General features: G+C 36.8%; 1 protein-coding gene across 3 annotated transcripts in view; it reads left to right on the top strand.

Annotated features, from left to right (window-relative positions):
* The first annotated feature begins 3,263 nt into the window (after window positions 1-3,263).
* The window catches only part of DPYD (dihydropyrimidine dehydrogenase), an 849,957-nt gene continuing 838,307 nt past the window's right edge, over window positions 3,264-14,913 (top strand). For all 3 annotated transcript variants that reach the window (XR_003122348.1, XM_025405641.1, XM_025405647.1), the window contains exon 1: window positions 3,264-3,433. Coding sequence is in view for 2 of the 3 variants with exons in the window: in XM_025405641.1 (XP_025261426.1) it covers window positions 3,395-3,433 (39 nt within the window). In the remaining variant the exon portion in view is untranslated. The remainder of the gene's footprint in view (window positions 3,434-14,913) is intronic.

Here is a 14,913-nt window from a genome sequence, read left to right as displayed (position 1 = left end):
ATCATTTTCAAAGAAGTGTCCCCCCCAAAAAAATCTTTTAATGCTAGACTGCAAAGGGAAAATAAAGGCATATGGAAATCTGAATTATTATTGTGTTTCTAAATTTGTAATATTGAATAACTTTTTAGATGTGACATTAAAGATGACTCATAAGCCCTACTTCTGACTTTGGTAGTAATAATATTCATTTAGGTACTGTAAACTATTAGGTCGAAAGATAAGCTGTCTCTCCAAAGCCTACAAAAAATTAATGTGGAACACCTGATATTTCACTGTGCTTCCAGATGGAGGGACAGCTTGACAAATGCCATCATAATTTACAACTTTTAAAAAGTGTGGTGCAAACACATTTGCAGTAAACTTTAAACAGCTTGGATTATTTACAGGTACAACTGTGTTTAATGTGCAATTTCAATGAATTTAAAATATTATTAGATTCAATCACTGATCACAGAGCATAGGTGTGGCACATGAGCAATGTGATTAGATGCCTTAATTAATATGTCAGAACAGGATACATCTGTTTGATGAAGTTGGGGGGATGGTAAATAGCATTTGAATTTTATATTTGAGTATTGACTATCACCGATGAAACTCTTATCTTTGGAAAACCAGTATATTTTGGACTTATCCTCCACGGTTGCTTAGGAGAATTATAATAACAGAAAACGAATATGAAAATACACTGTACAACTCTTAAAGATAAATTGGATTCTTGTACACATAAATGATCAACTGCTAACTGATAAGATTTATGTTAAAGTGTAACCTGAAAGAGCAATAAACAATAAGCAATAATCCCTCCCTGTAGGTTAGGAAATTGGACATTGAACCTGACTGATTAAATTGGAGAAGAAATCATGTGTATTATAATTATACATATTTGTAAATTTATATATGTTTATATGTGCAAATCTTTTCTCAATATATACATATGTGTGTATATGTATGTATGTATTTGGGTGTTTATATGTGTGTTTATATATTTAGACTGATAGGGAAATAGATATCGATCTCTCTCTCTCTCTCTCTCTCTCTCCAGGAGGATCTAGAGTAAGTGGGTAAGGTGTGGTTGTAGGGAGATGCAGGAACATCTGGCTTTGGAACGTTACTCCATGAAAAGGTAAATAGTTATTTTGACCCATTTTAACTACAAGTTCATTGATAGGTATTGTGACCTATTTCTTAGCAATAAACAGGACAAAGAGAATATGTGATGCAGTGAAACTAAAGTTTCTAAAATGAGCTGCTCAGTGTATACACGAATGTACTCTGTTCATTCAATCACCAAGTGTTCTTGGTGTCTTATGTTTCAGTCCTGAGCTAGGAACTGAGTATCCAGAAAACAACAAAAGTAGACATAGGCCCCCTCTTTCTGGAGTTTCCTCTCTAAGCAGAAGACATACAATAAACAAGTGACATTCAAATAAATATTTAAACAACATTTGAGACATCTATGAAGACGAAATAGAATGAAAAAGACAGAGTGGGTGTAATTTTGTTGGTGATGTGGATAGATCAGAAAGACTCCAGAGAGATCTAAATGATAAGTAGAAGGGGAAGAAGAGCTCCAAGTGGAGGGCAATGTGCAAAGGTAGAGAAGTGGATGGAGGATGAAAAGATTACCTTGTGGTTGGAACATAATGAGTCAGGGCAAGAGTGGCAGAGAAGAGAGGTAAAGCAGGTCATTCAGAGGTCACTAGGGAGTTTGTATTATATTCTGACTGCAATGAACCATTGAAGGATTTATACCATGGGTACCTGGGTGTGTGGATGTATCTTTATATGGCATGAGCCAGTTAATACTTTTTAAAGCTCAATCTGGTGTGGAGATGAGGTAATAATAGAAACTGGAATACCAGTAGCTTGGACCACGGTGGATGCAGTGAAATGGAGAAATTAATGATTCAAAATCTATTTGGGAGGTTGACTCCTCAGAGTTTGGGCATAGACTAAATGAGGCAATGAGGATAAAGGAGTCAAAGATGATTCTAAGGTTTCCATTTAACTTTCTAGTGTCTCTTAATATTTGATTCAAGAAAAATGTATCCATCTCTTAGTAAGTTCCAGGTCTGGAAGGCAATCTGATGGTTCAGAGAAGCCTTCTCAACCACTCAAGGTACCCATGCCCTAGCTATTCTGTCCTATTATTCTTTCATCTTACAAGCAGGCATCACATTTTGCTTACTTGCTTATTGAGTATAATCTCCATGAGAGTGATGTGTATTCCTGAAGATTATATCCGGAGAACCTAGCACAGTGTCTGTGACTGGCATATTGAAAATGCTCAATAAACATATTTGTTGAATAAAGCGATGAATGACCTAATGAAAAAATAATGATAAGGGAAAAATACCCGACTCCAAGGTGTCACTGTCTAGCCAAAAGCATGAAGGAGTGCCGCAAATGTCCTAACAGAAAGTGTTATGGTAGAAGAGATGTGGGATGCATCTAACGGGGGTGGGACGGGAAGAAAAGGAGAGAGGTCTGGAGTACAGAGATCCTCAAAAACGAGGTGAATGTTTTCTGGATTGGGACCAGCTCTACAGGAAATCTCTCCCTTTTCCTCAGCAAGCTCTAGAGCAAAAATGAAGAGCAACTTTTCAAAAGAGTTTCACATTTTGGAATAAAAATATATTTTTAAAAATGACCATTAAAATGGGATTTTCCTGCAAAAAGACAACCTTGATTATGTACCACCTGCGGCACTTCCTGTATGCTGCTGTGGGCTGTGAATGTTTTTGCTCGCCTTCCTCCCCTCCCCGCAGGGACTGTGAACTCTCTTAAGACCCATGCTCTGTTATCCTCCACTGCAGTTCAAACCCCGCCCGCCTACTTGGTGGAAGGATGGAGGAACATCTACTACTTCATCCCTGAGGAGTTCCTGAAGATGCAGTTGCCCCTCAGACAATGTATCTACATCTCGCGGGGTTTGTGCGGAAGAAAAGAAAAAGTGAAAGCTGTTGCTTGGAGCGCGGACTGCTTTTACCTTTAATCCCGGGGATCCCTCGTATCTGGCCCCGCCTGCCTACCTCAGTTTTTAGCAGTTTAGAGAGTAAAGGCCAGTCCCCGGGGCGGGTGCTGTACTCCCTCCCTCCCTTCCGCTTGCAGAAGGAAAACAAGCTTCCAGGCTGGGGCGCGGAGCGCGCTGAACTGGGAAGGCCGGACTGCGGCTGCTGTGCCTGGCGCGGGAGCCGCAGGACCGAGCGCGCAGCCCCGCCCCGGGGGCGTTGCCGCCCCGCGCCCGCTCCGCGCCCGCTCCGCCCCCGCGCCGCCGGCCCTAGTCTGCCTATTTTCCACTCGCGCTCCGGCTGCTGTCACTTGGCTCTCTGGCTGGAGCTTGAGGACGCAAGGAGGGTCTGTCACTGGCAGACTCGAGACTGTAGGCACTGCCATGGCCCCTGTGCTCAGTAAGGACTCGGCGGACATCGAGGTACGGACTTCGCCTGGTTCGTCGGTGGTGGCGGGATGGTGGGGGGTGCCCTGCTGGTCGGTGCCGGGGAGGTCCCCGCGGCCACCGCGCCCTGGAGAGTGAGAGACGCGGGAAAGTTTCCCCCGTGGGAGATCTGCGGGGGAGGCGGAAGAGCGCGGAGCCAGAGACCCGCGTGGGCAGGCTGGGAGCGAAGGGGAGGACTTTCCGCAACTGGAGGGGGTGCCCTTTGCGTCGGGACCTGTTTACTTCGGAAGAGATTTCAGGAATCATGTCTTGTCCTGCCCCGAATGTCAGTGACTGAAGAAGCACCGGAATTCCAGAGAGGTGGACTCTAGGGGGTAGGAGCTCCCGTTTCCCACACGTTCTACCCCTTCACCTCCTGTGTGTCGTTTCTGGACACCTCTCCACTGCCCCCATCTCCAGTAGCTGAATCCTGCTATTTGCAAAGGTGAAGTATAGAAATAAAACATCTGTGTGTCAGCTGTAGCAGTCGCCTCTAGCCATAGTATTATTTATGAAATAATTTAACATGGAGAGAGTGGAACAAAGTATTCAGAACATGAAAAATGCAGTGCCCTCAGAAAAACAAATTTTATTTTTCTCTCCTCTCAACGGTTTTTGATTCCCTCTTGCACTCCGTTTCTGTTAAAAAGAAAAAAAATCATCTTTTTTTTTTTTTTTTTCTGTAAATAAGGTCCTACCTGAAACGACATGGCATTGCCTTTCTCTCTAGTACCTTAATACATGCGATGAAAAGGATTTAATTATAAACAGTGATTTTACACATACTAAACCAAAGTCAGCACTTTTGAGCTAAGACAAACTGCTTTTTAGTTTTCCGTTTTGTTTGGGGCTTTTCTTTATTTGAGTCTTCTACTCTGGTAGAAAATTATATGTGTGTGTGTGTGTGTGTGTGTGTTTTCTTTAGAAATAACAAAATTTTCCTTTCGTCAGTCCTTTTGGCGGCTTAAGTAAAAGTTTTGTAAACCACCTGTTTGCAAAATAGCTGCTTTGGCCACATTTTGCCTCTGTAATTGATTGAAGAAACTTTATATTCTGGGAGGAGGTAGTCCTGTTTTCTCCAGGCTCCCTAACTTGGTTTGAAAAATCATTTTAGTAACAAGAGCCAAAGTGTATTATGTAGACATCTCTAGTTAGTTTACTTTTGGTTTCTGTTATGGAGAGTTGACTTTTTGATATTGAGCAATATGATATATTTAGCAGATATTTGTTCATCTGTGTGCAGGATAAGAGATACTTGTGTTTTTCTGTATTTCATTTAGGGTAGTCTATTCCTTTTTGGTCCTTGTGACTTTGACTTAACTTTTTTCTTTTCTTTTTTTTAAATAAGTTGAAAAACAAACTTTTGGCAGTATTACAGCAGTATTGATTTCAGATATCAGAGTTGTCTTAGGATGGGTGGCTTTTGGCTGTTTAATTTCAGAATAGTGTGTTATCTGCTTAACTGATTTCTTTCTCTGCAGTTGTCTTTGAAATCAGTTCTTACATTCTACTGAGGAGAAAGATGCCAGTGAAACATTGAATGCCCAGCTTGATTTCATATATTGTTTCAGCTAAGAACATTTAAGAATCACATCCTTTCCACTCCCTCCACTGAATTCAACTTTAGTCCACACGGCCAGTTTGCCTAATACTACTTTTAGTCTAGATTCCTGGTGTTCAAACACCTTCAGCTCTTATGTAGTTCATATATGCAACACTTTAATCAGTAACATCTTTCATCACTCACAGCACCTTACTTTTCCCTCAAAGTAATACCCGTGATTCATGAGCTGAAACACCATGAAAGAGCATGAAATTAATCATTAAAATATAATGCAGTGAGGAAAAATACATTAAGCCTAGGGGAGCACATTCAAGCATAAATGCCTCAGTTGATCCTCTTGACTCACCAAAGTTCATTTTTATGTTGAAGAAGTAGAATGAATTATCAAAGCTCAGTTTTCCATCAAATTTGAATGCTTTTCTTGAACAAATTCATTACAACCATTGTCTAGAGATTGATCTGATTGTGATCATTGTTTTAGCTTCAAATACACGGATAAGCAAGTAATATTTTAAAAATATTGGTATGAAGCGGTTAGTGAATGTGATAAGAACGCATTGATAAATGTGAAAAGTACTTGACAATTGTTAAAAGAACAGAAGGTGATAACAACCTACTCTAATAGTAACTGACTTTTCTCTATGAGCTAACTACAGAACCTCATGTTTCAGTGAAACAGCCAAGAAATATCTTTGTTTCTGGGGGAAAAGTTATTGAGGTATATATAAAGGTGCTTTGTGTGCCTATTTCATAATTTCTAGTCTGAATCCAATATTCCATCAGGATTTGAGGGTTAGGAACATGGAAAACAATCAGATCACCAAACTCCATAGCTGGAATATCCATGGACTGGGAGATAGGCAAGGATAGGATGTCTTACTTGGTGATAGGACCTAGCTCATCTACTCAGAATTGTTGTTGTTGTTGTAATCATAGAAGTTGAATGAAAAATCAAGTTTTTTTCAGATATATTAATGTGGTTCAGAGTCTGGCTTCTGAAACCAGCTGCCTCTGATTGAGGTCTAACTTTAAGCTGTGTGTTTGGGCAAGTTACCTACCCTCTCTGAATTGCACGTGGAAAATCTGCTAAGGAAAATATAATAGTAAGGATAATCAACAAATGTCATAAGTTGACAACATCTTGTTGGAAAAAAAGGGCAACATGTTAAAAAATGAAGATAACAGAAAAATATATCTTATTCTCAGGAAAATCACTTCCAATGAAATGATTAGCATTTAAAGTCCATTAATAGTACTTATATGCTTTTAGAAGATATTTTGCTTTGTGAGCATGCTGTTTGGATACAGTCTGAATTTTGTCAACAATGACTTTAATACAGACTCTCCTGGGATTGTTTCAAAGAAGGTTAGAGTTGGACATTGGTCACTTTCCCAGGCCTCAGCAGTAACTTCACAGTACTTCATTCAGATTGAATTGACAACCAGTGTATTGTGAATATCTGCACATTTGAAAGGAAATGAGAATTATTTTGAAAGAGTTCTCTTTTGTTCAAGACCTTGTTCCCCTCTACTGGCAAGGATAATGAGAATAGACTTTGAAAGCATATATCTAAACGAAAATGTATGCAGCTGCAGCAAACTTTTAACTATTTGAATACTAGTAATTTTTATAAATATTTATAGCCAAACCAAGTTGCTAGCTGTTACTCTACTGCTCCCACAGTCACAATCACAAGGTCCATCCCTTGAATTATCAGTTAGTGAATGTTAGAGGGTTATAAACTCAATTCACATTTACCCTGAATGAAAAGGGGATTTTAGTCCATTGTCCACAAAATCAAATGCATTTTGAGTCAAACAGAAATGGTTTCTGAATTGCTGATACTATGACTTCTATTCATTGAAAAGGTAATTGGGAATTTTCTGTATGATTAACTAGGAAAATGAGATTAAAAATAGCGAATTTGGAAAATGGAAGCATAATGGGAAAGACTTGGAGAAAGTGGACTTTACAAATTTTGCAACAAGAAGAGTCATGGGTTATGAATTGGCAGAGATGGCAAAAAAATTTTCAGAACACCCTTTATCATAATTGCCTTTGCTGCTGGGGAGGAAGAAGAAGAATGGATCCAAAAAAGATAATAAAGATTCCACTTTACAGAAAGCCATGAGTTGTTTATTTATTTAAATGGCTATGTTTTTACTGAATGTCTAAGTAACAGTCATTTCTTTTCTCCTTCCTTTTATTGATTGGGCACTGCAGATCTTATGGAAATGTATTCTTAAATAATTAAGACTTTTAAAGCTTTAACTTTTTAAACCTATTTTGTGAGTTAGAGTTGTTGAAAACATCCTTGTACTTCCTACTTTAAGCTGTTTTGTGGGACATAGTTTTACTTTGAAGTGTTTCTCCTTTCTAAGGAGTTTAGCTGGACGGTAGAAATGTTTCTGATTATCTGATTTGAGGAGTCACTGATTCTAATGGTAGCTTCCTGTAGTTTTAAGGTACTGCATATTTCTATAGTTGAGCATGTTGATATGTATTTCAGTGCAGTTCTTTAAAATAGAGATGGGGGGGTCTCAGTATATTGCCCAGGCTGGCCATGTACTCTTGGGCTCAAGCGAACCTTTCAGCTTGGCCCACCAAAGTTCTGGGCAGTTTAACGAAAAATTCTATCCCTTGAACATGAATTCAGATGAACAGTTTTGGTAGTTCAATTAAAATCTGTGAGATTAATGATTAATGATGGATCTTGATGAAGGGTGATTTTTAGATTGGATCTGCTTAGTCTTAATGATGGCAAATGATGTTGACTGATTGCTTAATTGTAAAGTGCTGGAATTCAGTAGCCTCCTTTGTTACATTCTAGAAGAAAAATTCACTTTAAAAAAGATGAATATTAACAGTAAGGAGTTGATAAGGACACTAAGAAGATCTAGAGTCAAAATACTGATTCAGTTATGGAAGATCTTTAAGCTATCATACTTTTCTTTAACTATTTGAATACAGTATCTTACTGAACTCTGTATAAACTAGCAACAATACAAGGGCTGAAAGCTGGAACTCCTAGTAAAATAAAGATGTCTGATCACTGTGGGAGAATTCTAATAATTAGCATAAATATAAGTGATGGTTTGGAACACTAAAACTAAAAGACAGTGAGACTGAAAAAAGATTGTCATAGAAAATCATGACAAAGAAAATCTGATGAGAGATTTGATATAATCCAGGCTTCAATACAGCTAAAGAGGAGATCAAAAAGCAGGATTGGCTAATTTATTTTTCTGCCTCTCTGCTGTATGGATGCATGACAAATATGTTGCAGAGCCCTTCAGTCCTTAAAATTGTAAAGAAAATTTTATTTTGTTTATATTCTACCTTAATTAAAAATATTTAATAAAGCATTGTAAGATTATACCTTTATCTATAATTGAGACTTTGATTTTAAAATGTGACATGTTTACCTTCTGGACTTCATTTGCTCATAATCCTCCATATCAAGACAGAAGGTGTTTTTGGCCTCAAATATCAATCGTGTGGGTGTTCACTGATATCCTGGAGCCAATTATACTACTGAGATAACTCTTAATAGGATTATGTCTTTCCTGTGGTTTATAATTATTACTGCTTCCATTGCTTTTAATTAAAATGTTACACTAGTAGATATGAAACATCTGCATTTAAACTCAACATATAACTTTTAGCCAGTTCACCATGAATACATATGTATTTATATGTATTGATGTCAGGAATTGAGTACTTTTGTATGAAGTTATTTATTTTGTATTTCCCCAAATCAAGCTTCATTTCATGGTTAGTACAAAAAGAAAACATTGTATTTAAACAGACCTGGGTTAAAATCCTGTCACTCTTTTATTTTATTTGTATGACTGTGGTCAACTTCTTTCTTGGACTGTCATTTTTTCTTCTGTGAATTGAATTTAATCCTATGTATTTCATGCAGTAGCTGTAACGATTAATTGGAGTCACATACACAAAATGCTTCAGACAGCATTTGTCACGCAAATATATGCTTTTTAAATTGGTTACACTTATTTTAAATGTTATTACTGCATCTATCATGTATACTATATGAACATCAATTGGCAAGAATTTATTTTTACTCCAGTAATCAACTAGTGGTATTGAAGTCTGTTAGAATCTATGAGAAAGGGAAGAGTTAATGAAGTTAAAAGAATTATGAAAGAGGTGCATTGTAGATTCATAAATGTTGCATATATCTATTATGAAAAAGTTACTGAATTAACATTTGTCAATATTATGAGGGAGATTGGGGAGTTTCTGAAATTCAGATCAATTTAAAGAGACCCATTTCATTTCTGTTTAAAAATATGTTTTTAGTACCGGTTGTACTGCCAGCCCACTGTTGTAATTTTCAGGTGATACAAAGGAACTATATGGCCTAGGTTTTGTTTATACAAGACTATTCACATCTATTACATAGGTTAGTGAGATTCAAATCCAGGCTGGCCCCTATCCTTACTTTTTTTACTGTAACATAAATATGGATTGATTCTTCTGCGTTTTTCTGAGTGTTTTTGAGACTAGGTCAGGGCTAGTGCATAGGTGAATTTTTTTTTTTTTTTTTTGCATTCTCATAGAAATGTAGAAGGCAGTTGACATTAATTTTTTCTGAAAAGAAATTCCTACATAATTAAAACAAACCCCTATATTTCTGTGTGCTAACTGGAGTAAACTTATCTTCTCTCTAAGCAAACATACTAGCTTCAAAGACAATTTTTTTCTAAACTTTTAAGCATCCCTAAGCATACAGCATTTGCTTATGAATAACTCTTTTAGCTCCTAGGAAAGGAAAGAGTTGGTTGGAGATAACCTATTTTGCACCAGGAAAAGGTAAAGTGTGATCTTACCGAGAGATGGCTCATATATTAAACTTTTTATACTAGTTATAATAATTTCATTTCTTTGAGAATTTTACCTTGGCTACATAACAACATTTTTGCTAGACTTTACCTCCATCATAATAATTAAAGAGATAATCTGTATCCCTACCTCCCAGGTGCTTGGAAATTGATATTATAAGCACTTATGAATGTCCCCTTGAGGCACTCTTGACTGGGCCACTTTGAAGAAAAATCTCTTCATCAATAATTAATCCCTGAGGGCCACTTCTCAGGGGACCCACACAAAATTACATGTCAACTCCTGGCCTGATTTATATAGGAGGTGATCATGGATGAAGCCCTGACTGCACTTCCTCCTCCCCCCATGTTTTATCCCTCACCTCTCTCTGCTGGTTCTCCTCCACCTCCACTCCTCAAAACCCCCAGCACTTTTACTGCTCTCCAAAAACTTTATCCTCCAGCTTACAACTCAGTGTACCTACCCAAGATTGACTCACCAGGTAGATCTTAATTTTTATGAAATTCTTTAAGACTGACATGAAAAATTGTAGTATGATAAAATTTATAAAAATGTTACCATGCCTAATAAAAAGGTCATGTGAAAATTGCCAGCAAAATAGTAGAATATATATTTACTATTTGTCAATTAAAATGAGTACATTTCCCAAGATACAGGATAAGCCTGGGGATAATTTTTCTTCATGCCATAGATGCCTTGCTCTCTGACCTTGTGGGAATCATTCAGCCACTGTGAAGTTTGCTGATTCTTCAGTGAATTTCGTATTGATGAGTCTTTTAAGGATGGTTTGAAATAAAACATGGCAATGGTGAAATTGTTTGGAAATGTGACCTGGTGTGTGATCATATTAAGGAAATGCAGAGATCTTAGCTCCTCAATTTACAAACTTGGTAGGTCTGAGTGTACTATTTATACCAGCTATGTGAATTTGATATACTTATTCACCTGATTGTAAACTTTTTAAATGTCTGCTTGCTGTTTCTTTTTTAATCTAATGAACAAGCTAAATCTAAATTTCACCTGAGAATACAAAAAAAGTTCAATCCTACTTTATATGGCTGGAGTTCTGTGTAAGGGTGATCTGGAATTAATAAATTTACATTTTGTATGTTTTGGATTATGCTGTCTTTAACTAGAAATTAATACCAGAGATTCAAAAAAAGGAGATGGGACTCTATGCCAATTTCTTCAGTGTGTTTGTTGATTGATGATTGTAGATGAAAACCGTGGCATAAGCTATGGGGTCCCCAGAATTCAAGCTATACTAATCTGACTCCTTGTGCCACAGTGGACCTGAGAGCTTTGCGGGGCCTTCTTTCAGATGTCTCTCTATGCCAAACATTGAAGAGTGCTGGGGTAAAAATTTAAACTTCTTCACAGTTCAAAGAAGAAAGGCATTCAGTTCCCCTCACAGATCCCTAGGGCTAACGCGTGTTACCATTCACCACAAAATGTTCATTCCCGTTAACTTTTAGTGTAACCTTAGTGTAATAAAGGTGTTAACTTTTATTATGCTTTATTTCCCCGATTTGATTTTTAAATTATTTTTCATGATTATTACAGAAGATTTAAAAAATGCAGAAAACTAAAATCAAAAGTTGACCCCAAAAGTACACAGTCATCCCACTCAAGTCATCCGTGTAATATTGTTGTAGTACATTTCTTTCCTGTGCACCAGGTAATTTTTCCCTAAATACTTTTAGTCATACATAATTTGATATTTGTTTTCTTGTCCTATCAAAAGCATTTCTTCGCATTCTTATTAACTTCAGTTTTAAGTCGCAGCTTAACATTCCTTGTGGGTGGAGATATCAAAATGTATTATTCAAGTCTCCCTCTTACTATCAGGCATTTACCTTGTTTTTTAGTAGTCAGTTATTAAGAACAATGTTTCAGCACAATTTTTTTTATTTACTTAAAGCATTGTGCTGGAAATACACTTGAGAGTGTTGGCTCAATGATATATAGTGCATTTCGGTTCTGCCCTTCTCACCTGTGTGCTTCAACTGAATTAAGTGTCTTTGAAAATATGTTTTAAAAAAGGAAAAGGGGGCCACTTTGGGGTGCAAAGACAGAAAGGGCAAAATAGAAATGGAACCAATTTACTCATTTGCCTCATCTTCCTAACACTGATTCTAGGAAATAGAACAGGCAGGCATCTGGATATAGTTCCCTTTGATAGGGATGTGATTTCCTTTTAACTCAGGGCTGATAAAAGCGTTTCTTTCTAGAGAATGGCTTGACAGCCTGCATGGTTCCTTATTTTTTCCGCCCTGGAGAAAAGGAAGAGTAAGGTTGAGCCTCAGGTTGTTATCTTGGATGAAACATTCATAAATCTCAGATTGTGGTCATGAATGGATAAATCTCAGGTTGTTATCTAGAATGAGTAAATGTAATACTAACTGCAGCTGTCTCATCATGTGATGGAAACTTTTATATTATCCCAGCCTTCCCACCCTCACCCCAAGAACAGACCACTCTGGCAGACCAGATTCTCAAAGAATTATTTTATCCTAGCCTGCCTTTATTTTAGAAGTATGGGTTGTCATGTGTGTGCATGTGCATATGCACAAGCATGTGTGTGTACATTTTCCTTTTTTTCCTTCCTGGTACTCAGAGAAGAAAGGGTCCATGAGTGTAACTACTTTTGACTCAACACATTTTTCTCCCACATACAAATTAAATGAAGCAAAACATACTTCTTCCTCTGCTGTGTTATCCATAATGACTCTTGATTTTTGCTACATTTTAAAGCTAAAGTTTACTTGCAGCCCAAACTCCAGACATTGGTATGCTCAAGGCTCCGTCTTTTCCGAAAGGGATAAAAACATTTGCAGAGAAAAATTGGTATGTGGCTCATGAAAAGGACTGCCCATCACCCCTTCTATGGTGGACAGTAAGAAACAAAACTAAAACATCCTTTATACTTAAGATCACAATATTACAGGATCCTAGAAGGGAATCATCAATGGTAGGTATGACTGCTTTAAGGATTTGAAATATTTTCAAGTTGATGTCTACATGGTACTACTAATTCATAGAACTGCTAGTAGCTGTATGAGTATGTATAAAATGATACCCTTTCAAGTGTTAATAAGAATTTTTTTTTTAAATAAACAATTAGGTGAAAATTTTGTCTGATTGGTTTAATTTGCATTTGTTTGAATATTGGTAAATTTTAAACATTTTTTCCACATTTTAAAATATTTTGGGTTTTCTTTTAAACAAATTATTTTTTAACAATATTTTAATGTAAGAGTAAAATATAAGAAAAAAAGTAAATAAGAATACAAATAAGAAAAGTAGAAGTATAACAAATTTTAAGAAAACTAGATGCTAATGTGTCATAAAATCACAACAAAATAAATGTTATGTTGGAAACATAAAATCTACCCAAACTAACCTCAGATAAATTCAGAAACAGCAGTACACTGATAACCTCAGTCCCTTATAATATTTATTGATAATGAGTAATAGATAATTAATATTTATTCTGATTATAGTGAAAGGACAGCATAGATTTGTGGTTAAGAGTATAGGCTCTGGAATTAGAGTGCTAACGTTCACATCCTAGCTCTGCCAGTTACTAGTTTTGACCTTGGCAAACAACTTAAACATTTTATGTTTCAGTTTCCTCATTGTAAAAGTGTGGATAGAAATCATACCTACATTACAGGATTGTTGTGTGGTTGAAGAAAATACTACAGATTCGTCCTTTTTAATAGTTCTAGCATGTGACAAGTATGCAATTAATATTAAGTATTAAATTATTAATAATGACTACCACCTATTATTTTGACTTCAGTGACTTTTTTATCTCTTTGACAATATGTTATTTTAGTCTTCTTTAAAACACAGAAACCTTACTCTTTTTTTTTAAATCTAAAATATTAATTTTTTCCTAATGTGCTAGGCACTGGTCTAGATGTTGGAAACACATTTTCAAACAAGACGGAAAAGAATTCTGCAGTCAATAAAATTGCATACTAATGGAGGAACAATAGTAAGAAAAAATTCTTTAATTTACAGTAATTTCAGATAATTCATGAGCTTTTGTAAAAATAAACAAAGAAAATGTGATGCAGAATGGCTAGTAGGGTCTTTTTTTACATGGTAGTCAGGGAAGGCCTCCCTGTAGAGGTGACATTTGAACTGAAATCTAGAAGATCAATAGAAGTGTGCTAGGGGCTTTTGATGAAAAATGAAAGTAAATCAAAGAGGTGGGATTGAACTTAGTCTGGTAAACAAAAAGTAACAGGTGTAGGGGACACAAATGTAGTATGTAACGGCATTCAGTTTGAAATCACTATTGGATAGCACAGTCAAGATATCACATAGGCAGCTGGGAGTAAGCTTTTAGAGGTCTGTAAAGAAGCCATAGCTGGGGATAGAAATTGAGGAATTATTGACATAAAGATGTATTTAAAGTCTTTAATACTTAAAGACAGCGTAGCTCGACAAGGGACTGAGGACTTTGGGCATTGAGAAGAGGAGAAGATAGTCAAGAAACCAAGGAAGGAGGAAGGATGTGTATGTAGTCAACTTTCTTATCTGCTGTTGGGAGGATAAGTTGAGGGCATAAAGATTTCTTTTAACTTGTTAACATTGAAAAAGTGTGAGCTTGACAATAGCCACTGGGGAAAGAAGCCTAATAATAATGGTTTGAGGAGAAAATTGAATATGAGGAAGTAAGACAATGGCATTGGGAAATGCTAGAGAAAAGTTTTCCTGTAAAGGGGAACAGAACATAGGGAAGTAGCTGGAGAGGGATAACAGAGCACGTATATATGTTAAGGGGAGAGTTGCCGTAGGGAAACTAGAGTTGAAGGACATAGAGGGGATAATTACTTGTATAAAGGGATTCTTTTGGTGAGAGGGAACAGGATTGATAATATAAGTTTTAGAATAGGTGGTGAGACAGAGAGGTGACACATTGGGTGGTGGAACAATAAATAAGTTCCTTCTTCTGATGGATGGTTTTAATTTTCTCAGTAAGAGTATGAGGCAGAATTTCCAACTGAGGGTGAGAGGAAAACAGGCTGTAAA

The sequence above is a fragment of the Theropithecus gelada genome, chromosome 1 (assembly GCF_003255815.1).
Source record: "Theropithecus gelada isolate Dixy chromosome 1, Tgel_1.0, whole genome shotgun sequence".
Classification (NCBI taxonomy): Eukaryota; Metazoa; Chordata; class Mammalia; order Primates; family Cercopithecidae; genus Theropithecus; species Theropithecus gelada.
This window is presented reverse-complemented; position numbering and strand designations above follow the sequence as displayed.